Raw genomic sequence first — 24,787 nt, 5'->3', positions numbered from 1 at the left:
GCATGCTGAGGATCGCAGATGAGGCTAGGTCTGCTTTGAAGCCCCCTGTTGCACACCCTCTAGGCTCACATTAAAATCGGAGACTTGGAAAAAATACAGGTGGGCTACTGGCACCCAATCAGGAGGGGAGAAAACTGGAAAAAAAAAGTAGCAGTTTATAACCTTTGACTAGGGAAAATATGTGGGCTATGAATATTTCTCAAGTATTTACAGACAGTTTTGTGGTTTCTCACAGGCTCACTTACAGGAAATCTATTTTGGTTTAAACTTTTCCACATTTGGGCTGATTTTTTTTTAAGCAGTTGAACTACATAGAATTAAATTGTTAGAACAGTTTTATAATTAAAAAAATACTGATGCTGTTTAGTAAAATTACAGTTTTCAAATGATCTTAGAAGTGAAGTTTGTGAAATGTGCTGTTTCATGTAACAGGAAACTGCAGTAGGAGCTTACAATCCGTGGTCAAACTGCTGATTGGGGTGGCAGCCTTTTTTGGTTGCAAACAGGAAGTTTGCTCAATCTACAGACCCTGGCTACTTTAAGAAGATCACTGTGCCTCACGTTTGCAACATGTATTACTTATATAAAAGTATTTAATGTGACCCAAAGCGGCAGATGGCCCAACAAAAGGATCTATTCGGTTACCAGTCCACAGGGCCTGAATCATCAAAAACCACTTCAGCTCTGGTTAAACTGGAGGTCTTAGCGAGCAGAATTTTTCACAGACAACCAAAGGTGGCTGCTAATGAGCCAAGTCTGCTTGTGGAAAGTGAAGGTGTCTTGGTCTCTGGATACACTCTCATTTGGGATGACTGTAGTAAGTTTATTGTACATTTCAGTCAAATGTCATTTTTGTTTAAGATAGCTAGTATATTTCTGGCAAACAGTGGTTAAATCTTGCTCCTGCTACATTACCCTTTAGATTTGCTTTATGAGCAAAGATATTAAGAACAATCTTACTGTACTAAGCTCAATAGACTTATTCTGCTTAGAAGGAACAGTGTACGAGGAAACTCACAAAGCCAGTATTCTTCCAATATCCGTTCCCTCCCCCTGCCCTGCATTTCAGTTGCCTCTCAAAGTCTAACCTCTTGCAGTGTGGCCACTTGGGGTGAGATACAAGTATGTTCGATAGTTGGTAGGCTAATTAACTGTGAGGGCCATCACAGTCAAGTCAAATAAAAGCAAAATACTGCGGATGCTGGAAATCTGAAACAAAAACAAGAAATGCTGGAATCACTCAGCAGGTCTGGCAGCATCTGTGGAAAGAGAAGCAGAGTTAACGTTTCGGGTCAGTGACCCTTCTTCGGAACTGACAAATATTAGAAAAGTCACAGATTATAAACAAGTGAGGTGGGGGTGGGGCAAGAGATAACAAAGGAGAAGGTGCAGATTGGACCAGGCCACATAGCTGACCAAAAGGTCACTGAGCAAAGGCAAACAATATGTTAATAGTGTGTTGAAAGACAAAGCATCAGTACAGATTAGGTGTGAATACACTGAATATTGAACAGCAGCAAGTGCAAACCTGAAGAAAAACAACCTGAAAAAAAGTGGGTAAGCAAACTGAACAAACTAAGATGAAATGAAATAAATGCAAAAAAAGATTGTAAAAAATGTAAAAAGGAAGAAAAAATAACTAAAAATGAAAGTAAAATGGGGGGCTGTCATGCTCTGAAATTATTGAACTCAATGTTCAGTCTGGCAGGCTGTAGTGTGCCTAATCGGTAGATGAGATGCTGTTCCTCAAGCTTGCGTTGATGTTCACTGGAACACTGCAGCAATCCCAGGACAGAGATGTGAGCATGAGAGCAGGGGGGAGTGTTGAAATGGCAAGCAACCAGAAGCTCAGGGTCCTGCTTGCGGACTGAGCGGAGATGTTCCGCAAAGCGGTCACCCAGTCTGCGCTTGGTCTCCCCAATGTAGAGGAGACCACACTGTGAGCAGCGAATACAGTATACTACATTGAAAGAAGTACAAGTAAATCGCTGCTTCACCTGAAAGGAGTGTTTGGGGCCTGGGATAGTGAGGAGAGAGGAGGTAAATGGGCAGGTATTACACCTGCTGCGATTGCAGGGGAAGGTGCCATGGGAAGGAGACGAGCTGGTGGGGGTAATGGAGGAGTGGACCAGGGTGTCGCGGAGGGAACGATCCCTTCGGAATGCTGACAGGGGAAGGGAGGGGAAGATGCAACTGGTAGTGGCATCACGCTGGAGGTGGCGAAAATGGCGGAGGATGATCCTTTGGATATGGAGGCTGGTGGGATGAAAGGTGAGGACAAGGGGAACCCTGTCACGGTTCTGGGAGGGAGGGGAAGGGGTGAGGGTAGAGATGCGGGGAATGGGTCGGACACGATTGAGGGCCCTGTCAACCACAGTGGGGGGAAATCCTCGGTTGAGGAAAAAGGAGGTCATATCAGAAGCACCGTCATGGAAGGTAGCATCATCAGAGCAGATGCGTCGGAGACGGAGAAGCTGGGAGAATGGAATGGAGTCCTTACACTTTTCATCCCACCAGCCTCCATATCCAAAGGATCATCCTCCGCCATTTTCGCCACCTCCAGCGTGATGCCACTACCAGTCGCATTCAGTGTATTCACACCTAATCTGTACTAATCCTTTGTCTTTCAACACACTATTAACATATTGTTTGCCTTTGCTCCGTGACCTTTTGGTCAGCTATGTGGCCTGGTCCAATCTGCACCTTCTCATTTGTTATCTCTTGCCCCACCCCCACCTCACTTGTTTATAATCTGTCACTTTTCTAATATTTGTCAGTTCCGAAGAAGGGTCACTGACCCGAAACGTTAACTCTGCTTCTCTTTCCACAGATGCTGCCAGACCTAGAGTCAAGTCAAACCCTGTCTCTGTACACACACATTTTCAGTAGAAATAACTGACAATCAGGAGTAGATGAGCTGCCTTCCTCCTGTTGTCAGTCGTGACTCAGTTGGTAACACTCTTGCCTCTAAATCAGAAGGTTATGGGTTCAACTCCCATCCAGAGACTTTAGCTCAAAAGTCTAGGCTGACATTCCAGTGCAGTACTGAGGAAGTGCTGTAGTCAGAGGTGTCATCTTTCGGATGAGGTATTAAACAGAGACCTTGGCGTGGACGTAAAAGACCTCTTAGCATTATTTTGAAGAAGAACAGGGGTGTTATATCTGATGTCTTAGCCAATATTTATCCCTCAATCAACATCACAAAAGCAGATGATCTGGTCATTATCACATTGCAGTTTGTGGGAGCTTGCTGTATGCAAATTAGCTGCCACGTTTCCCACATTGCAACACTGAGTACACTTCAAAAGTACTTAACTGGCTGTAAAGCGCTTTGGGGAATCCAGTGGTCATGAAAAGCTCTATATAAATGCAAGTCTTTCTTTCCCTCCCTTATTGACTATGGACATTGCTCAGTTATGCCCCTACTGTCATTCTGGGTGCAGTTAGCTAACTCAAATCTGGTACCTGTCTGGCCTGCATGACACTTTCCCACATTTTAAAGTAGATTTAACAATCTATCTATTTAGGAGCTCCTGAAGTCATATGGAACCAAAGAAGCATTGGGTTATGTCTCTTGTTAAAGGACACTGTCTTTATGAAAAGATTTAAAAGGAGAGAGGGGGGCGAGGGCACAACTTTCATCACATACAGGTGCCATGATGATGGATTTCAATGCAATTGACACTTATTTTGTGCTTTTCAAGGTTGGAATTGGACACTTTTTGGTGAAACCTTTGCTTCGTTCAGGGTTATAATGTTAGTTCACTCAAAGTACACAGTGAGATTTGTCCTACATTATCATTTAGCCACACACTCACTCGCTCCACCAGTGTACCACGGTGGCAGTGTGAACTATCAGATGTAACTCCCCAAGGCTGCTTTGACAGCGCCTCCCAAACCAGTGACCCCACCCCCTCCAACCACCTAGATGAATAACGGTAGCAGATGCATGGGAACACCATCATCTCCAAGTACCCCTTCAAGTCTCTCGGCATTCTGACTTGGACTTTTATTTCTGATCCTTCATTGTTACCCGGTCAAAATCCTTAAACCTCACACACCTGCAGTGTTTCAAGAAGACTGGCCACAACCATCTATCAAGATGTTTAGAGATGGGCAATAAATGACAACATCCACATCCCAAGAATGAATATCAGAAAAACAAAATCTCACTGTTTCATACTGTGTTGATTCTTTTAGGTCCTTCAGAAGTTTATTAAAGGTATCGCGGCCTCCCCTGCCCAATCACCATGAACAGTAACAATGCCTTCACCAACTTCTATTTCTGTAGGGCACCTCATGAATAGAAAAGCATTTTTAAGCATGTCCAGCTTTATAGCATCAGATTTTATGTTGCAGTTATTTTAATGGGGAAACAGCTGGTAGCATGTTGGCGGATCCTGGTATTTTAACCCATAGTGTTAACCTACACCAATTTTGTGAACTTCCCATAGCCAAAAGAATTCAATCAACCACTTAGTGCTTCAGAGATCAGTGTGGGTTGGCAGGAGAAGAGGAGTCCGATACAATTTAATGCTGCCTTTGGAAAGTGTTTTAATATTTGTTCGAGCCTTGAAAACCTTTAAGAGCACCTGAAATAATTTCACTCTCTAAGCTACAAGTGCTAAATATTAAATTGAGAACTTGTTAAACTGAAGAACTTTTAAGGTTGTACCTTTTCCAAAAAATGTAAAGCTAACTCGGGAATGCAAACACTGGCACTCTACTGGTTATTACAAAGAAGTTGACGCTACTCTCTCAACCTGACTGAGTCCATCATTTTTAATTTCTGATCTGAGTGATATGCAACATCATCCTTATTTTACATTCTTTTTGCTTTTTTGCTATTGTGATGTGGTTTAAAAAAAAATCAATCACATTCCACTGCTATTAAAACCTTTTCTTGTCATTGATTCCAACGTGATATATTGCATTTTGCAAATATTGACAGGTTGTCTTACTTACAGTTCAAGTGCTTAAAATGGTTACAGTGGATCTGGTCAGGTACCCAGCTGAGTGCTCAGAATCACTCGGGGTTAAGAACTCAAAGCAGAGCTCCACATATAAAGCAGAAGCGCTGGAATTGCCACCCCCATGTGAAGAGGTAAAACAGACAGGAAAATCACAAGACTCTCCAGTATGTGGCACACAAACAAAGTTCTAAGTAACTGACATATTAAAGCAGGGATGGTCAGGTATGGGAACAGAAGAACACCCATTTCAAGGGATGGATGAAAGATACAACAGCAGCTGCTTGTATTTATATAGCACATTCAAAGTGGGAAAAACTTAACAAGGTGCTTCACAAAAGCAGCAGACACTGAATGTGATTAAAAGTTTGGTCTAAAAGATGGGTTTTAAGACAAGTGTAGAGAAGATAGCTAAGGGGTTTTGTGTGGGAATTTGAGAAAGCGAAGCCAAGGTGGCTGAAGACTTTTCCACCAATGGCAGGTGAAGCGTGTACAGGACAAAATTGAAGAACCGAAGTGTCAGTTTGGCTTAATTGTGATATCCTTGCTTCTGAGACAGAAGATTTTAAGCACATGATCTGTCCAATATTCAGCATATTACTGAGGGGGTTCTGCAATGTTGGAGGTGCCGTTTTTCAGATGGAACGTTAAACTGAGGACTCACTTGTCTTTTCAGATAGATGTAAAGGATACCATGGCAATATTTAAAGAAATGTTGGAGAGTGCTACCATTGTCTTGGCCAAAATGTATCCTTCAACCAACACCATCAGATAATTGGTCATCTATCTCATTGCTGTTTGAGGGACCTTGTGCGCAAATTGACTGCCATGTTTAACTAGCAACACTGACTGCAGTACAAACTATTTCATTAGTCATGAAGTGCTTTGTAATACATTAAGGATGTGAAAGGCTTCATGTAAAATGCAACTTCTGTACTTGTAATGAGTGTGGGGATATGTTCCCAATTCAGTACTGGTTCTCATAGCTCATGGAAGAGATCCTCCATGGACATCTAACTCATTCTCTACACAAATGAATTTCAAAACATTCAGTGATGCTTTTTTTGACTTTCAAAGATCGTTTTGTTTTTCTTGAACAATACTGTGTTCTTACATTTTGAATTTTTATTTGGAATTCATTTTGTAGATTGATGAAGAACATGTGCATGGATAGCACAGGTGCCTCAGTGTTTTGCTGAATGCCAATATTGATGTGGCTCATGCATCTTCTGTTTGGTATAGCAAAGAAAAGATGGCTTGATATTATGCCTGGTCATATTTCTCAAGAAATATCTCATCACTTGACATACAATGATTTACTTTGAAATGGAAAGGCAAATTATAAGCCATTTTGCACACTGCAGAATCTCACAAGCAATAATGAGATGAACGACCACTTCCTCTGTTCGTGAAGCTGTTGGTTGAAAGGGCACTCCTGGTTGAGCTCATGCAGGCCGTGAAAATGACCTGAAGTCTAAACATGGAGCTGACAAGGAAAGGTCTTTCAATTTCAATATGATTTCTGCATCATCTCCTGCTTTCGGATATTATCCACATCATTAGTTTCTCCAAATCCTTTATCCCCACTTTGGTCTTGGTTACAGTTATCTTGCATCCGTTAATTATTTTTGTGTGGGGAGGAATTGTTTTGTAACCCTCAGCAGTGTTGCATATGTTGAAGTTATTTGGTTTAATGGATTCAAAAGTAGTTCTTTTTAAACAGTGAAGAATCCCTGCTGAATAATACAGCAGTTTGACATTGTCAAGACTTTTTTCGTTCAGCTAGTTTTGTTCCTTTCCCTCTTGACGCCCGCATTTTTTTCTTTTTTTACATTCGCTTGTAGGATGTGGACATTGCTGGCTAGGCCAGCATTTATTCCCAATCCCTAATTGCCCTTGAGAAGGTGGTGATGAGCTGCCTTTTTGAACTGCTGCAGTCCTTGTGGTGTAGATACACCAACCGTGCTGTTAGGAAGGGAGTTCCAGGATTTTGACCCAACGACAGTGAAGGGACAGCGATCTAGTTCCAAGTCAGGATCATGTGTGGCTTGGAAGGGAACTTGGGTGGTTGTGTTTCCATGCACCTGCTGCCGTTCTAGGTGGTAGAGGTCGCGGGCTTGGAAGATGCTGTCGAAGGAGCCTTGGTGAGTTGCTGCAGTGCATCTTGTGGTAGATGGTGCACACTGCTGCCACTTTGTCAGTGATGGAGGGAGTCAATATTGAAGGTAGGGATGGGGTGCCAATCAAACGAGCTGCTTTATCCTGGATGGTGTTGAGCTCCTTGAGTGTTGGTGGAGCTGTACCCATCCATGCAAGTGGAGAGTATTCCATCACACTCCTGACTGGTGTCTTGTAGATGGTGGCCAGGCATTGGGGAAATGGGAGGTGGGTTACTCACTGTGGAATTCCCAGCCTCTAACCTGCTTTTGTAGCCAGAGTGTTTTTGTGGTTGGTCCAGTTCAGTTTCTGGTCAACGATAACCGTTGATAGTGGGGGATTCAGCGATGGTAATGCAATTGAACGTCAAGGGGAGATGGTTAGATTCTCTCTTGTTTCAAATGGTTATTGCCTGGCACTTGTGTGGCGCGAATGTTATTTGTTACTTATCAGCCCAAGCCTGGATGTTTTCCAGGTCCTGCTGTATATGGGCATGGACTGCTTCAGTATCTGAGGAGTCGCGAATGGTGTTGAACATTGTGCAATCATCAGCGAACATACCCACGTCATTGGTGAAGCAGCTGAAGATGGTTGGCCCTAGGACACTACCCTAAGGAACTCATTCAGAGATGCCTGGGACTGAGATGATTGACCTCCGACAACCACAACCATCTTCCATTGTGCGAGGTATGACTCCAGCCAGCAGAGGGTTATCCCCCTGATTCCCATTGACCTCAGTTTTGCTAGGGCTCCTTGATGCCATACTCGGTCAAATGCTGCCTTGATGTCAAGGGCAGTCACTCTCACCTCACCTCTTGAGTTCAGCTGTTTTGTCCATGTTTGGACCAAGGCTGTAATGAGGTCAGGAGCTGAGTGGTCCTGGTAGAACCCACACTGAGCGTCAGTGAGCAGGTTATTGATAAGCAAGTGCCGCTTGATAGCATGGTTGACGACCCCTTCCATCACTTTGCTGACAATCGGGAGTAGACTGATGGGGTGGTAATTAGCCAGGTTGGATTTGTCCTGCCTTTTGTGCACAGATCATACCTAGGCAATTTTCCACATTGCAAGGTCGATGTCAGTGTTGTAGTTGCACTGGAACAGCTTGGCTATGGGCGTGGCTAGTTCTGGAGCGCAAGTCTTCATTGCTGGAATGTTGTCAGGGCCCATAGCCTTTGCAGTATCCAGCGCCTTCAGCTGTTGCTTGACATCACGTGGAGTGAATCTGATTGGTTGAAGACTGGCATCTGCAATGCTGTGGACCTCAGGAGGAGGCAGCGATGGATCATCCACTGGCTGAACATATGTTCGAACATATGAGTTGGGAGCAGAAGTAGGCCATTTGGCCCTTCTAACCTGCTCCACCATTCAATAAGATCATGGATGATCTGTTTGTGTCTTGAATTCCACAGTCCCATCTACCCCAATAACCTTTGATTCCTTTGCCTAACAAGAATCTATCTCCGTCCTCCTTAAAAATATTCAATGTCCGTGCCTCCCCCACCACCTGAGGCAGAGAGTTCCAAAATCGCACAACCCTCAGAGAAAAAATTTCTCCTCATCTCTGTCCTAAAAGGGCGACACCTAAATTTAAAACAATGCCCCCTAGTTCTGGACTAAGCCACAATAGGAAACATCCTTTCCACATCCACCTTGTCAAGACCATTCAGGATCTTATATACTTCAATCAAGTCTCCCCTTTTTTAAACTCCAGTGAAACCAAGCCCAGTCTGTCCAACCTTTCTTCAAAAGACAACCCGCTCATTCCTGGTATCAATCGAGTAAACCTCCTCTGAACGTCCTCCAACGCATTTACATCCTTCCTTAAATATGGAGACCAAAACTGTGCGCACAATACCTCCAGGAGATGCCCACCATGGACCTCTGCAGTGAGTGCCCAGCTCGATATTGCCGGTGGCAGCAAGGCCTCATGGTGGCCCCTAAGATTGATGCAAATGCTTCTGCCTTGTCATTTGCACTGATGTGCTGGGCTTCCCCATCGTTGAGGAAGGGGATGTTTGTGGAGCCTCCTCCTCCTATCAGTTTAGTTGTACTCCACCATTCGCAACTGGAGGTGGCAGAACTGCAGAGCTTACATCTGATCCATTGGTTGTGGGATCGCTTAGTCCTGTCTATTGCATGCTGCTTTCGCTGTTTGGCATGCAAGTAGTCCTGTTTTGCAGCTTCACCAGGCTGACACCTCATTTTTCGGCATGACTCGTGCTGCTTCTGGCATGCCCTCCTACACTCTTTGAACCAGGGTTGGTCCACTGGCTTAATGGTAGAGTGGGAGATATGTTGGGCCATGGGGTTGCAGATTGTGGTTGAATACAATTTTGCTGATGGCCCACAGCGCCTCATGGATGCCCAGTTTTGAGTTGCTAGATCAGTTCAAAATCTATCCCATTTAGCTCGGTGGTAGTGCCACGCAACATGATGGAGGTACCCTCAATGTGAAGACGGGATTTTGTCTCCACAAGGACTGTGTGGTAGTCATCCCTACCAATACTGTCGCAGACAGATGCATCTACGACAGGTAGATTGGTGAGGATGAGGTCAAGTAGGTTTTTCCCTCTCGTTGGTTCCCTCAGCACCTGCTGCAGACCCAGTCTAGCAGCTATGTCCTTTAGGACTTGGCCAGCTCGGTCAGTAGTGGTGCTACCGAGCCACTCTTGGTGATGGACATTGAAGTCCCCAACCCAGAGTACATTCTGTGCCCTTTCTACCCTCAGTGCTTCTTCCAATTGGTGTTCAACATGGAGAAGCACTGATTCATCAGCGGGGCGGCGGTAGGTGATAATCAGCAGGAGGTTTTCTTGCCCATGTTTGACCTGATGCCATATAACTTCATGGGGTCTGGAGTCCATGTTGAAGACTCCCAGGGCAACTCCCTCCCAACTGTATACCACTGTGCCACCATCTCTTGTGGGTCCGTCCTGCCGGTGGGACAGGACATACCCTGGGATGGTGCTGGTGGTGTCTGGGACATTGTCTGCAAGGTATGATTCTGTGAGTATGAGTATGTCAGGCTGTTGCTTGACTAGTCTGTGGGACAGCTCACCCAATTTTGGCACAGGCCCCCAGATGTTAGTAAGGAGGACTTTGCAGGGTCGTCAGGCCTGGGTTGGCTGTCATTTCTGGTGCCTAGGTAGATGCCAAGTAGTCCGTCTGGTTCCATTCCTTTTCTTCGATTTTTGTAGCAGTTTGATACAACTGAGTGGCTTGCTCGGCCATTTCAGAAAGCATTTAAGAGTCAACCACTTTGCTGTGTGCACATGTGCATTTGTGCAGGAGATGTTGGACAGTGATCAGGAGTGGAAACCCGAACACTTTCTTTACTCACCTCCCCAACCCAGGTAATTTGTGCCTTAACTCTAGTCCAGCTGGGATGAACTAACCCAGTAAAGACTGATTGAAGCTGGTCTCTCTAGCTCAGCTTCTTAATGAATAAACAAGAGTTTGGGAACCCAGTTTCCAAGCCAGTGTCTTTGGCTTCTACTTCAGTTCTTATGCATAGATTAATCTAAGAGCAGAGTGTAAATGTGGAACAATTCATCTGTATGAGGCATAGAGTGGGAGATGACATACAGTGACAAAGTATGTTAGGTGTACAAATTGTAGCGAGACCTGAACAGAGAGAAGGAAGGAGGGACATGGAGAAAGTTGGAGAGTTTCAAACCAGCATACAGGAGAAGGGAGCTGGAAAGTATTAGATCATGGGAATCAATAGAGACAGGTGCTGGAAGAGAGCAAATTTATATTTTGTCCCTGGCAGGAGATCGTTGCGTAATGACATACCCATTTTGAAAAATCTATCAGCTGTGAGTCAGCTGGTCGCACACTCTCATCTGAGTCAGAAGGTTGAGTTCAAGACCCGATGCAGAGATTTGCGCAAATCTAGGCTGACGCTCGAGGGCTGCACTATCGGAGGTACCATCTTTTGAATGAGACATTGAACCATGGCCTTGTCTGTCCTATCAGGTGGAGGTAAAAGGTCCCATTGCACTATTTCGAAGAGTAGGGGTGTTATCCCTGATGTAAAAACAGAGTGCTTGAAATACTCAGCAGGTCAGGGAGCATATGTGTTCTGATGAAGGGTCACAGACCTGAAACGTTAACTCTGCTTCTCTCTCCACAGATGCTGCCTGACCTGCTGACTATTTCCAGCACTTTCTGTTTATTTCCGGTTTCTAACATCTTCTGCATTTTGCTTTTATTTTAGTGTTATCCCTGGTATCCTGGCCAATATTGCCCAATCAAAGTCACTAAAACAGATTATCTGATAGTCACATTGCCGTTTATGGGAGCTTGCTATATGCAAACTGGCTGCTGCATTTCCTACATTACAACAGTGACTACATTTCAAAAGTGCTTCATTGGCTGTAAAGTGTTTTGGGAGGTCTTGAGGTCGTGAAAGATGCTATATAAATGCAAATTTTAATATCAGTATAATGTACTTCAAATAATTTTTGAAATTTCAAAATAATGGGAATTGCATGTGATTGGATTCGAAAAACTTCTATCCTTGTGATTAGCGCCAGTTGTCAGTTAATGAAATAGGCCACTAAATTAGCAAAGTCTGCTTATGAAATTTTTAGTGAAGACTGTTGGTGGATACAAGTGTACAATTGATAAAGCAAATAAATTTGCAGGAGTGACCTAGTTAATCTTGATTCAATTTTTTCTGTTGCCATTGCCCACTTTTTAAATATGTGACTATCAGGTAATCTGTTTTAGTGACTTTGGGGAATATTGGCCATGATCATGTTGGAGATTTGAATGCAGTTATTCATCCCAGGGCACTTCAGTGACAGTTTTTTTTTACTTAATTCAACTCGCTAGTTTTCACCTCCCTCGTGTGTTAACTATTTTAGCTTTTTCAAAAAGTTGTCAGCTGGCACTTACCGCTTAGCCTATTTTTTTTAAAGTTTGTCTTCAAATTTTAAAATTGTTGTCAGCCAGACTTCCTGTTTGGGCAGAATGCTTAAATTTAGATTACTTAAGTTCTTTGTTCAGTCTGCTAAAGAAAAAAATAACTTTCCATTATATAATACATTTTGTGACCTCAGGACATCGCAAAGCATCTTGCTGTGCTTCTGAAGTGTCGTCATTGTTATGTAGGAAACGCAGTCAGTTTGCACATTGCAAAATTCCACAAATAGCACTATGGTAATGAGCAGATAACTTGTTTTAGTGAGGTTCTGGGATAAATATTGGCCAGGACATGGGAAACCTCCCATGCTCTTCAAAATATTGCAGTAGGATCTTTTAGCTAAGAGGGCAGACAGGGCCTCAGTTTAACGTCTCACCCGAGAGATGTCACCTCAGTATAGCACTGGAGTGTTGTCCTGGATTTTGTGCTAGTCTCTGTCGTGGGACTTGAACACACAACCTTGACTCGTGAAAACTCTACTGCTGAGTACGACTGAGCAAAGGTTTGTGGCTGACTCCAAAGCATTGACTGGGAAACCATTCTGGAATATATAAATGATTCTTTTTCACTGTGTAGCGTCATCATGGACAAAAATGGATAGACTTTCTCAGGTCAGTTCAGTATTTTTAACAAAACTGTAATGGAAAATATTTCGCCATTTGTTTATGACATTGCTGTACATAGCAAGCAGAAGAAATCATCCCCACAGTGAAATGCCGGGGTACTCCAGCATTGATTTAGTGTAGCACTGCAGTAAACTGTATTTTTAGTATTAAAAAAGGTCATGATTTATGAAATTACTGGAAAGTAATTTGGGCAAGGATTCCAATGATTATCAGTGTAACAAGTGTAAAACCAAGTTTGAAGAATGGAATTACTCCTTTAAGTGCCAAATTGTCAGTTTAAACAGCAGCCTGAGTATTGTGACCATTAAAATACTGGGTTGTGCTGAGGTCAGAGGGCAGTATTTGAGGGTGTGGTAATTAGCCTTTCTGTCATTAACATGGGTGAGGTGGGGGGAGGGTGGTGATGGTGAAATTAGCCAGAGTTCCTGCTGGTCACCTATGGCCTGGATTTTGCAGTAGTAATGACAGTGAAGCTGTTGGTGTTCACTGTTATTACTGTTCTGTAACTTTTGAAGTCCACACATGTGCAATTAAACATGGAAATCCAGAAGTAGCTTCTCCATAGGATGCATTGTTGAAGTCTCTTATCTCCTTCCCCCTCCCCCTCCACCCCCCCCCCCCCCCCCCCCCCCCACCCGCAAGTCTGCGATCATTTAGAAATCACTGAACTGAAAAGAACTCACTGTAAAAACCTTTGGAAAAAGTTGCACCTTGTTGAAATAAGGTGTAACTGGGTTTTTACAACATACTATGTTCATAATTACTGCTGGCCCTGGAAAACTAATGTTATATTTGTAGAATGTCAAATTTCTCCATTATTATTCTACCTTTTTAAAACTTCTATTATGTATTTCAGCTTTTACCTTAATCCCATGTGTATATCCCAATAATTTATTTTACTCTGTAAAATTTAATTAAAACTGAAGGATAAACAGTGCATTTACTTTCTGGTTTTCTGCCTGTGAGGATACTTCATTGTGATTGGCTGTTTGCCCTGCATGATAACATCACTGTTGCAGGATGCCTTGACTTGGCACCAGATTCAAGCTGGCGTTGGGAAAGGGGAAATCCACATCACTAGGATCGCTAGTTCTTTGTAGGCAGCTTTCTTCGACTGCGAAATCCAGGCTTGCATAACTAAGTGCGCGAATGAGGATGTGGGTTGAGAACAGAATCAGACTCTGCTCAGTTGCACCTGACAGTCAGAATAGACTTCCAACATGTGCTGTCTGCATGCATAAAAGAAATAGACTTTTGTGTAAGCTACTGGACAGCTGTTGGCACTTGTGGAACTGTACCCTTATATGACTTTAAACAGCATTTAAACAAAAAAAATCTTCAATTTACTCTCCATTCCCGAATGTCTAATAATTTGTGACATACAATTCAGTACATGTCAACACTAAATGTAAACCTGTGACATACAAGGCAATAAAGTTCCTGCAACTGGAGCAAAAGTAGCATATGTGTTAGTCAGTGGAAACCAACCATCTTTTGCTGAGTAAAATGAGTTGCCTCGGCATATTTTTAGTTCTTGCAAAAGGTAGTTTTTTTCCCCTTGGCCAATTTTCTTGACTACAGGAGATTCTTAGGAGGAAATGATTCACTGAGTGCTGGCGCCAACTGGTATTATCCCTCTGATAACTAATTTGCCCAAGTGACAATTCCGAACCGATCCATGACAGCGTGTGTATGTGAGCAGGTTTTCTTTTACCATATTGGCATCACGCCCAACAGTGATGCTTTTTTTCCCCCTTGAGTCATCTGCACATATACCTTTGGCAGGAGCTGTCAGTGAGAATACTGACCAATTTTCCACTGCATAATCAATGGGTCTTGATCCCAATTAAATGCCTGCCTCAAATGAGATCAGGTAACTTAGTATGTACTAGAATTGAATTTAGGACTTTCTAGTCTATATGGCACAATTGCTTACTGACCAAAAGTGGTGAACCATTGGTGAGAAGATGTCTGTTAATTTGTGTATTAGTCACCATTAGCTTGAAATTGAGATGCTGAGCGTAAAATGTAAAGCTCATTTAATATAATTCTGTAGCATATAATATGCAATTTTCCCTGTTTAAAAATTCTTGCATGTAAGTTCTGTGCCCTTTTTCCAATGTAAAATTGTGTTCTGGCATGTGTCTTTAGCTTCCTCAAGGCTACACTCCAGAATTTACTGCACCTCCCTATCATCCCTTAAGGCCCTCTTCAAATTTCACTTTTGGACCAAACATTTGGTCACCCCTTCAAAAAAATCATCTGCTTATCATCCAATTTTTTCGATTATGTGCCTATGAAGTGCCCTGGATCATTTTGCTCCATGTCAGGTCTGATTATAAATTCATGTTGTGGTATGTGAAAGCCGCTTGGAGAGTTTTTGTTTGAAACCTTTTTCATAGTTAACATGTATGTGGATTTCAGACTCATTGTTCAGTGTGAAAGGCTAGGAATTGTATTTCAAAAGTTCTGCTGCACAGAAAGTGTTTTCTGTTATTCCCCAGTTATACGTTTCAGAGCTTAAATTTGGTTCTAAGGTTTGTTTCTAACCAAGACTAGAAGACATGAGTGAGACACAGCATAGTTTGAGCAAAATACTGCAGATGCTGGAAATCTGAAATGAGAACAGAAAGTGTCGGAAACACTCAGCTCTGGCAGCATCTGTGTAGAGAGAACCAGTTAACGTTTCATATCTTTGACCCTTCATCAGATTCTGATTGTGTTCTGATGAAGGGTCACTGACCTGAAATGTTAACACTGTTTCTCTCTACACTGATGCTGCCAGACCTGAGTATTTCCGGCACTTTCTGTTCTTATCACAGCATAGTTTGAGTTTGGGTTCTGCACCCCTGAAAGCATTGTGTGATGTGTGAGATCATGTTGCACTAATACATTTTGGGAAAGTTCACCAACTTGAATTTCTAAACAGTTTCTTGCATAAAGAAACATTTCAGACTGAAAGTGTTAAAATTTTAGTACAGTTAGTATAATTGACTTGATTTTTATTTTTCAATTTCAAGCATATGTGAACTGAAATCATTCTGGAATCTGAGCAGTAGAATCTGAACATTTAAAAAATGAAAACCTGATCACTTATCTGTTTCAGTCATGAGCTTCATTTAATTAGGGATAACTGTTTGTTTCAGGCTGCATTTACTATGATTCTAGTGTCATTGCAAACATCTTTTGTGTTGCACCAATGCTAAGAAGCTGGTGTAAATCTGTACTTAAGGACCCTACCTAACTCCAGAGTGAGACTTTATGGAGGGGGTTGTTTCACTCCTTTGCAAAGTCAAGTTGGACACTGATATGCATTTTACACTATTACAACATTGTGTCAGTGTGAAACAAAACCGCTTTGCATTGATACAGTAAATTCAGCATGAGAATTCAACCCTTAGTTTTATATTTTGCCATCAGTTTTTTAGGATGTGTAGTGTCTCTGCATGTACTCTACAATTCTTGCTATTGTCAACATAATTCAATTAAGACATCTCCAGAGTGGAATCTTTTCAGTAAAGTCAAAACTGAATTGAACTGGTCAAACCATTCTTAGCAACTTGGAAAAATCTGACTGACAAGCTATCTGATGATCAGAAAAGAGTGCGACACTGAGGGGAAAAAAAGGTCCATTTGGCAATTAATGCAGCACACAGTCTGAATAAATTATCTGTAGGGTTTGCTGATTGTGCAGACATATGCATATGTAAGAATTCAGGTTTGAAGATAAAAGCATTTGGATTCAAGTAAAAGTCTGCAACTGATATTTTAAAAAATAAATCGAGGTCTGACTATCTGTAGAATATGAAGAATGCCAGTTTATTTTTATTCATTCATGGAATGTGGACGTTGCTGGCTCAGCCAGCATTTATTGCCCATCCCTAATTGCCCTTGAGAAGGTGGTGGTGAACTGTCTTCTTGAGCCGCTGCAGTTCATGTGAGGTAGATACACCCACATAGGAACATAGAAAATAGGAGCAGGAGTAGGTCATTCGGCCCTGCTCTGCCATTCAAAAAAGATCATGGCTGATCGTCTAATTTAGTACCCTGTTCCCGCTTTCTCCTCGTATCCCTTGATCTCTTTGGCATTAAGAAATATATCTGTGTCCTTCTTGAATATATTTAATGTCTTGGCCTCCACTGCCTTCTGCAGTAGAGAATTCCACAGGTTCACCACCCTCTGAAGAAATTTCTCCTCATCTCAGTTCTAAATGGCATACCCTGTATCCTGAGACCGTGACTCCTGGTTCTGGACTCCCCAGCCATTGGGAACATCCTCCCTGCATCCAGCCTGTCTAAACCAGTTAGAATTTTATAGGTTTCTATGAGATCCCCTCTCATTCTTCTAAACTCTAGTGAATATAGGCCAAGTTGACCCAACTTGTCCTCGTATGTCAATCCTACCATACCAGGAATCAGCCGAGTAAATCATCTTTACGACTTGGCCAACATTGTGTTGTGTGGCACTACCACTGTGCTAAATGGGATAGACTTGCAATACGAAAGATAAGGCAGAAACATTTGCAACAATCTTAAGTCAGAAGTGCCGAGTTGATGATCCATCTCTGCTGCCTCCTGAAGTCTCCAGCATCACAGATGCCAGACTTCAGCCAATTCGATTCACCCCGTGTGATATCAAGAAATGACTGAAGGCACTGGATACTGCAAAGGCTCTGGGCCCTGACAATATTAGATTAGATTAGAGATACAGCACTGAAACAGGCCCTTCGGCCCACCGAGTCTGTGCCGACCATCAACCACCCATTTATACTAATCCTGCACTAATCCCATATTCCTACCAAACATCCCCATCTGTCCCTATATTTCCCTACCACCTACCTATACTAGTGACAATTTATAACGGCCAATTTACCTACCAACCTGCAAGTCTTTTGGGAGGAAACCGGAGCACCCGGAGAAAACCCACGCAGACACAGGGAGAACTTGCAAACTCCACACAGGCAGTACCCAGAATCGAACCCGGGTCCCTGGAGCTGTGAGGCTGCAGTGCTAACCACTGCGCCACTGTGCTGCCCTGGCAATAGTACTGAAGATCTATGCTCCAGAACTTGCCGCACCCCTATTCAAGCTGTTCCAGTACAGTTACAACACCAGCATCTACATGGCAATGTGGAAAATGCCCAGGTATGTCCTGTACACAAAATGCAGGTCCAAAACCTGGCCAATTACCGCCCCATCAGCTTACTCTCAACCATCAGTAAAGTGATGGAAGGTGTCATCAACAGTGCCATCAAACAGCACTTGCTTAACAATAACCTGCTCAGTGACGCTCAGTTTGCGTACCGCCAGGTCCACTCAGCTCCTGACCTCGTTACAGCCTTGGTTCAAACATGGACAAAAGAGCTGAACTCAAGAGGTGAGGTCAGAGTGACTGCCCTTGACATCAAGGCAGCAGTTGACTGGCATCAAGGAGCCCTAGCAAAACTGGAGTAAATGGGAATCGGGGGGGAAACCACTCCACTGGTTGGAGTCCTAATAACGCAAAGGAAGATGGTTGTGGTTGTTGGAGGTCAATCATCTGAGCTCCAGGACATCACTGCAGGAGTTCCTCAGGGTAGTGTCGTAGGCCCAACCATCTTCAGCTGCTTCATCAATGACAAGGTCAGAAGTGGGGATGTTCGCTGCTAATTGCACAATGTTCAGCACCACTATCAACATCCTAGGGGCTACCATTGACCAGAAACTGAACTGGAGTAACCATATAAATGCCATGGCTACAAGAGCAAGTCAGGCGCTAGGAAACTTGCGGCGAGTAACTCACCTCCTGACTCCCCAAATTCTGTCCACCATCTACAAGGCACAAGTCAGGAGTGTGATGGAACACTCTCCACTTGTCTGGATGGGTGCAGCTCCAACAACACGCAAGAAACTCAACACTATCCAGGACAAAACAGCACACTTGATTGGCACCCCATCCTCAAACATGCACTCCCTTCACCACCGACGCTCTGTGGCAGCAGTGTGTACCATCTACAAGATGCACTGCAGCAACACACCAAGGTTCCTTAGACAGCACCTTCCAAACCTGCGACCTCTACCAACTAGAAGGACAAGGGCAGCAAATGCATGGGAACACCACCACCTGCAAGTTCCCCTCCAAGTCACACACCATCCTGACTTGGAACTACATCGCCGTTCCTTCACTGTGGCTGTGTCAAAATCCTGGAACTCCCTTCCGAACAGCACTGTGGATGTACCTACACCACATGGACTGCAGCGGTTCAAGAAGGCAGCTCACCACCACCTTTTCAAGGGCAATTGGGGATGAACAATAAATGCTGACCTAGCCAGCAACGCCTCCATCCCATGAATGAATAAAAAAAAAATCCAGTAGCCCAAAAGTGGGCATCCAATAGGCGCTGTGGGTATCAGCGGAAACAGAGTTGTACTGTACCTCAATCAATAACCACTTGGCCCATCATATTCCTCACTCTACCATTACCATCAAGCCAAGGGACCTGGTCCAATGTGGACTATAGGAGAGCATGCCAGAAGCAGCAGCAGGCATACCTAAAAATTAAGTGCCAACCTAATGAAGCTGTAACACAGGACTGCATGAATGCTAAACAGCGGAAGCATATGCTAGGGACAAAACTCAGCAATCCCACAACCAACAGATCAGATCAAAGCTCTAATTCTGCCACATCCAGTTGTGAGTAGTGGTTGATAGTTAAACAACTAACCAGAGGAGTAGGGTCCAAAAACATCCCCATTCTCACACGTGGTAGAGCACAGCAAGTCTTTGCTGCCATCTTCAGCCAGAAATGCTGATGCAATGATTCATCTCTCCCACCTCCAGAGGTCATCACAGATGCCAGTCTTCAACCAATTTGATTCACTCCATGTGAGATCAAGAAACGGCTGAAGGCACTGTATATAGCAAAGGCTATAGGCCCTGACAACATCCAAGTACTTCTGCTCCAGAACTAGCTGCACCCCTAGCCAAGCTGTTCCAGTGTATCTACGACACTGGCATCTACCTGGCAATATAGAAATTTGCCCAGGTATGTCCTGTCCACGGAAAAACAAGACATCCAATCTAGCCAATTACCACCCCATGAGTCTACACTCGATCATTAGCAAACTAATGGAAGGTATCATAAACAGTGCTATCAAGTGGCACTTGGTCAGCAATATCCTGCTCGTCGATGCTCAATTTGGGTACTGACGGGGCCTCTCAGCTCCAGATTTCATTATAGCCTTGGTCCAAACAAGGACAGAAAAGCTGAATTCCAGAGGTGAGTTGAGAGTGACTGCCCTTGACATCAAGGCAGCAGTTGACTGGCATCAAGGAACCCTGGTAAAATTGAAGTCACTGGGAATCGGGGGACAAACTCTCTGCTGGTTGGGGTCATGCCTACCACAAAGGAAGATGGTTGTGGTTGTTGGAGGCCAATCATCTCAGCCCCAGGACATAGCTGCAAGAGTTCATCAGGGTAGTGTTCTCAGCCCAACAATCTACAGCTGTTTCATCAATGACCTCCTCTCCATCATAAGGTTGCAAGTTGGCATGCTCGCTGTTTGCACAGTGTTCAGTACCATTGATAACTCCTCAGATACTGAAGCTGTCTGCTTGCGTGCAGCAAGACCTGGACAAAATTCAGGTTTGGGCTGATAAGTGGCAAGTAACGTTGACGCCACGCAAATACCAGGTAATGACCATCCCCGTCAAGAGAGATTATAACCATCTCCCAGGGACGTTCAATCGCATTACCATTGCTGAATCCCTCACCATCAACATCCTGGGCATTACCATTGACCAGAAATGTAACTGGAGCAGCCATATAAACACTGGCTACAAGAGCAGGCCAGAGTTTGGGAATTTTGTAATGAGTCAGCAAAATGGTAATGTTAATAGATTAGTAATCTTAAGGCCTGGACTAATGCTCTGGAGATGAGAGTTCCAATCCCACCATGGCAGCTGAGAGAATTTAAATTCAATTATTTAATTAAATGTGAGTCGCAGTAATAATCATGAAGTTACTGGATTGTCGTAAAAACCATCCGGTTCGTTAGATTTCCTCCCCTGAAGAACTTTGTCATCCTTACTTGGTCTGGTCTACATGTGACTCCAGATTCACAGCGATGTGGTTAACTCTTAACTACCCTCTGAAACGGTAAGCCACTTAGTTTTGTCAAACCACTACAGAAAAAAGCACTGTGGGTGTACCTACATTACATGGACTGCAGCTGCTCAAGAAGGTGGCTTGCCACCACTTTCTCAAGGGTAATTTGAGGTGGCCTTGCCTGCAACGCTCACATCCCAAGAATGAATAAACGAAAACAGTAACTCGCCACCTGATTCCCCAAAGCCTGTCCACCATCTATAAGGCACAAATCAGGAGTGTGATGGAATGTTCTCCATTGCCTAGGTGAGTGCAACTCCAACAACAGTCAAGAAGCTCGACACCATCCATGACAAAGCAGCCTGCTTGATCGGCGCCCCATCCACCACCTTCAACATTCACTCCCTCCACCACCAACGCACAGTGTCAGCAGTGTGTACCATTTACAAGATTCACTGCAGCAACTCACCAGGACTCCTTCAATAGCACCTTCCAAACCTGCGACCTCTACCACTGAGAAGGACAAGGACAGCAGACGTGTGGGAACGTCACCACGTGCAAGTTCCCCTCCAAGTCGCTTGCTTGCCATCCTGACTTGGAAATATATTGCCTGTTCCTTCACTGTCACTGGGCCAAATTCCTGGAACCCTCTCCCTAACAGCGCTGTGGGTGTATGAACACCAGATGGATGACAGCAGTTCAAGAAGGCACTCACCACCACCTTCTCAAAGGCAATTAGGGATGGGCAGTAAATGCTGGCCTTGCCAGCGATACTCATCCCATGAGTGAATGAAGTTTCCAAACCTGAGTAACAAATTCAGAGAGCAGATGAGTGTGAGCATAAGAACTAGGAGCAGGAGTAGGCAATTCAGCCCCTCGAGCCTGCTCCGCCATTCAATACGATCATGGCTGATCTCATCTCGGCCTCAACTCCACTTTCCTGCCCGTTCTCCGTAACCCTTCAACCTATTACTTATCGAAAATCTGTCTGTCTCTCCTCAAATTTACTCAGTGTCCCAGCATCCACCGCACTTTGGGGTAGTGAATTACACAGACTCACGACCCTTTGAGAGAAGTAATTTCTCCTCATCTCCGTTTTAAATCTGCTACCCCTTATCCTAAAACTATGACCTCTCATTCTAGATTGCCCCACAAGAGGAAACATCCTCTCGACATCCACTTTGTCAATCCCCTTAATCATCTTACCTCAATTCGATAAGTGGAGTGGAGGCATTTGCTGCCCTGGTGTGGTAGAAAGTTTAGCAACTAGATTATGTTTCATGTTTTACCTTGCTGAGCAGTTTTCAGTAAATTGGTTTTGTAGGTTATTGACTTTAAGGTTGATGCCAGCGTAGACAAGGTGAGCATCGTATTTAAGTAGTTGTTCATTTATGATAGTATCTATAATGAACTCACTATCATTGTGCAAGTGAAAGGCCAAGGCGATGCTCTTTATGGTGCTTGGTTTTTCAGGCAGAACATTACCGTGAGTTCCTTTTTAAGAATCGAGTGTTATTTCCAGGGTGGAAAAGCCACTAGCTTGAGTAGCAAAGGCACTGTCATCAGCATGAATTTGCACAATTTGGCCACAACAGGTTGTCCAAGTACAAATTAATAGGGAGTGGTGCTTGAGCCTATCCCCAAGAGAGGGCATTTTTTCCAAAAGTATACTTTATTAAAATTTTAAAAATACATTTGCGTGAAGTGCAATACAGATCATTTTCTTTCAATACAGTACATGAGGTGCCTCACTTCTTGGGCAGTCTCCTGGGATCGAAGTTGACTTGCTTCCACTCTGGTTCGATGGGTTCTAATCTGCAGACTCTGGCACATAAGGAGCAGGTGGTGCTTGAAGGATCAGGTAGATGAGTAGTTTGGAGGTTTGTGCACTCCCTCCAAAACCTCAACTTCGCCTCCGCATGTTCCCTACGAAGTCCCACAACGTGCACGGTGCCTTCCTGAATGAACCTTCTCCATCTAGGACGGTCACACACCAGACACTCCCATGAGTTGACAAGAATGTTTGATCTCTTCAGGGATTCTTTGAGGATATCTCTAAAGCATTTCTGCTGTCCTCCTGGGAGCCTGCTGCTTCAACCATGTTCTGAATAGAACAGCTTCTTCAGTCTGGTGTCAGACCTGCAAATGACCTGCCCCGCCAAGCAGAGCTGGTTTTGGGTGATTAGCACCCCGATGCTAGGCAGGTTGGCTTGCGAGAGGATGCTGCTGTTGTCTTTCTTGCCACCAGATTTGGAGGATCTAGTGGAGACGCAGGGATCACTGCATCCCGGTAAACCATGATCGTCGTCTCTGGTTTGAGATCCTGATCCTCAAATACTCTTTTCCTCAGTTGGGCGAAGGCTGAGCTGGCACATTGGAGGCGATGATGAACCTCATCGTTTATGTCTGCCTTTGCCGTGAGATATGGAAAATGGTCCACGTTTTCCAGGATCTCGCCATTGCTCTTGATTGGGGGTGGGAGGGGAGGTGTTGTGCTGTGGGAGCTGATTGGAAGAGGACCTTCGCTTTCCAAGTGTTTAGTGAAAGACACATTTTCTCGAGCTTCGGAGAAGGAGTTGACAATGATCTGGAGCTCCGTTTTAGCCTGAGCGCACGCGAGCGTCACCTGTGTACTGAAGCTCAACAACTGAGGTTTGATTGATTTTGGTTTTGAATTGAAGGTGTAGGTTGGACAATTTCCCGACTGTTCTGTAGATTATTTCCACGCCTGCGGGCAGTTTACTGGAGGTGAGGTGTAATATTGCAGCGAGGAAAATGAAGACGTTTCGTGCAATGTAACAGCCTTGCTTGACCCTGGTCTTGACTGAGATGAGGTTTGTGATGGTTCCATTGATGAGGATCATGGCTTGTATGTCATCGTGTAGTAGACGGAGGATGGTGACAGACTTCTAAGGGCCATCAAATTTGAGCAGGATGCTCCATAAGCCATTGCAGTTGACAGTCAAAGGCTTTTGTGAAGTCGAAAAAGGCCATGTACCGCGGTTGACGTTCCCTGCATTTTTTTTCAATTTGTCGTGAAATGAAGATCATGTCTGGTGCCTCTCCAGCGAAAACCACTCTGCGACTCTGGAAGGAGCTCTTCAGCCACTGGGAGGAGACGATTGAGGAGGATCTTTGCAATGGTCTTCCCTTTGGCAGGCAGCTGGGAGATTCCTCTCAAGTTGCTGCAAACGGTCTTGTCTCCCTTCTTAAATACAGTCATGATCACAACATCCCTGAAGATTCCCGGCAAGCGCTCCTCATCCTAGTTGAGGAATATGAGCTTGTGCAGTCGTGCCAGAAGTGTATCTCCACCATTTTCCAGGATTCTGGCAGGGGCTTCGTCTACTCCAGAGGCCTTGTTGTTCTTCAGCTATTGAATGGGTTTTTCACCTTGGCTCCAGACAGTGGTAGCACCGAGACTAAGCTGGATGGGGTGTTGAGGGATGGAGTTGAGATTCAAGTCAAAGTCAGAGTTTCGGTTGAGGAATTCTTTGAAATGTTCCCTCCAGCAAGCACTGACTCAAGGACAGAGAGACAATTCTCCTCCGTTGCTTTCGTTGCTTCCGCAGCTTGGGAGCTAGGCTGATGGAGGTGGTGGGTCGGTCCAGCAGTCGTCGGTACCAGTAACTGAGTGGGTGATGTGGATATCGCTGCGGCCCTCTGCTGGAACGATGGTGTAGTTGAGTAGATGCCATTGTTTGCCATGAGGTTTTATGTTTGTTTCACTTGCAGAACAGGGTATTAGTTATGACGAGGTCATGTTCAAGGCATTTTGTTGGGAGAAGGGCTCCGTTGGAGTTTGCTTTCCCTACTCCTTGCTTGCCAGTCACTCCCTTGCGGAGATTCATGTCCGTCCTTACTCTGGCGTTGAAGTCTCCGAGGAGGATCAGTTTGCCGTCTGCTGGGACTCAGGCTAGGGATTGTTCAAGGTCAGTGTAGAATCCCTCCTTGGCCTCTGTTGCCTCAAGAGTAGGAGCATATACACGGATGCCCGCCTCACTCTAACAAGAA

At 44.2% G+C, this 24,787-nt stretch overlaps 1 protein-coding gene across 4 annotated transcripts in view; it reads left to right on the top strand.

Annotated features, from left to right (window-relative positions):
* The window catches only part of LOC137372648 (cAMP-dependent protein kinase catalytic subunit beta), a 165,050-nt gene that overhangs the window by 74,589 nt on the left and 65,674 nt on the right, over window positions 1-24,787 (top strand). The window contains exon 1 of one of the 4 annotated variants that reach the window (XM_068036634.1): window positions 524-817. The exons of 2 other annotated variants lie outside the window; for them this stretch is intronic. In XM_068036634.1, coding sequence (XP_067892735.1) covers window positions 616-817 — 202 coding nt within the window. In that variant the 5' untranslated portion in view covers window positions 524-615. Of the gene's footprint in view, window positions 1-523; window positions 818-24,787 lie in introns of those variants that run through there. One more of the 4 variants, XM_068036632.1, reaches the window with a different exon arrangement.

The sequence above is a fragment of the Heterodontus francisci genome, chromosome 8 (assembly GCF_036365525.1).
Source record: "Heterodontus francisci isolate sHetFra1 chromosome 8, sHetFra1.hap1, whole genome shotgun sequence".
NCBI lineage: Eukaryota > Metazoa > Chordata > Chondrichthyes > Heterodontiformes > Heterodontidae > Heterodontus > Heterodontus francisci.
The sequence above is the reverse complement of the archived record's forward strand: the minus strand, read 5'-3'. Positions and strand labels throughout refer to the sequence as shown.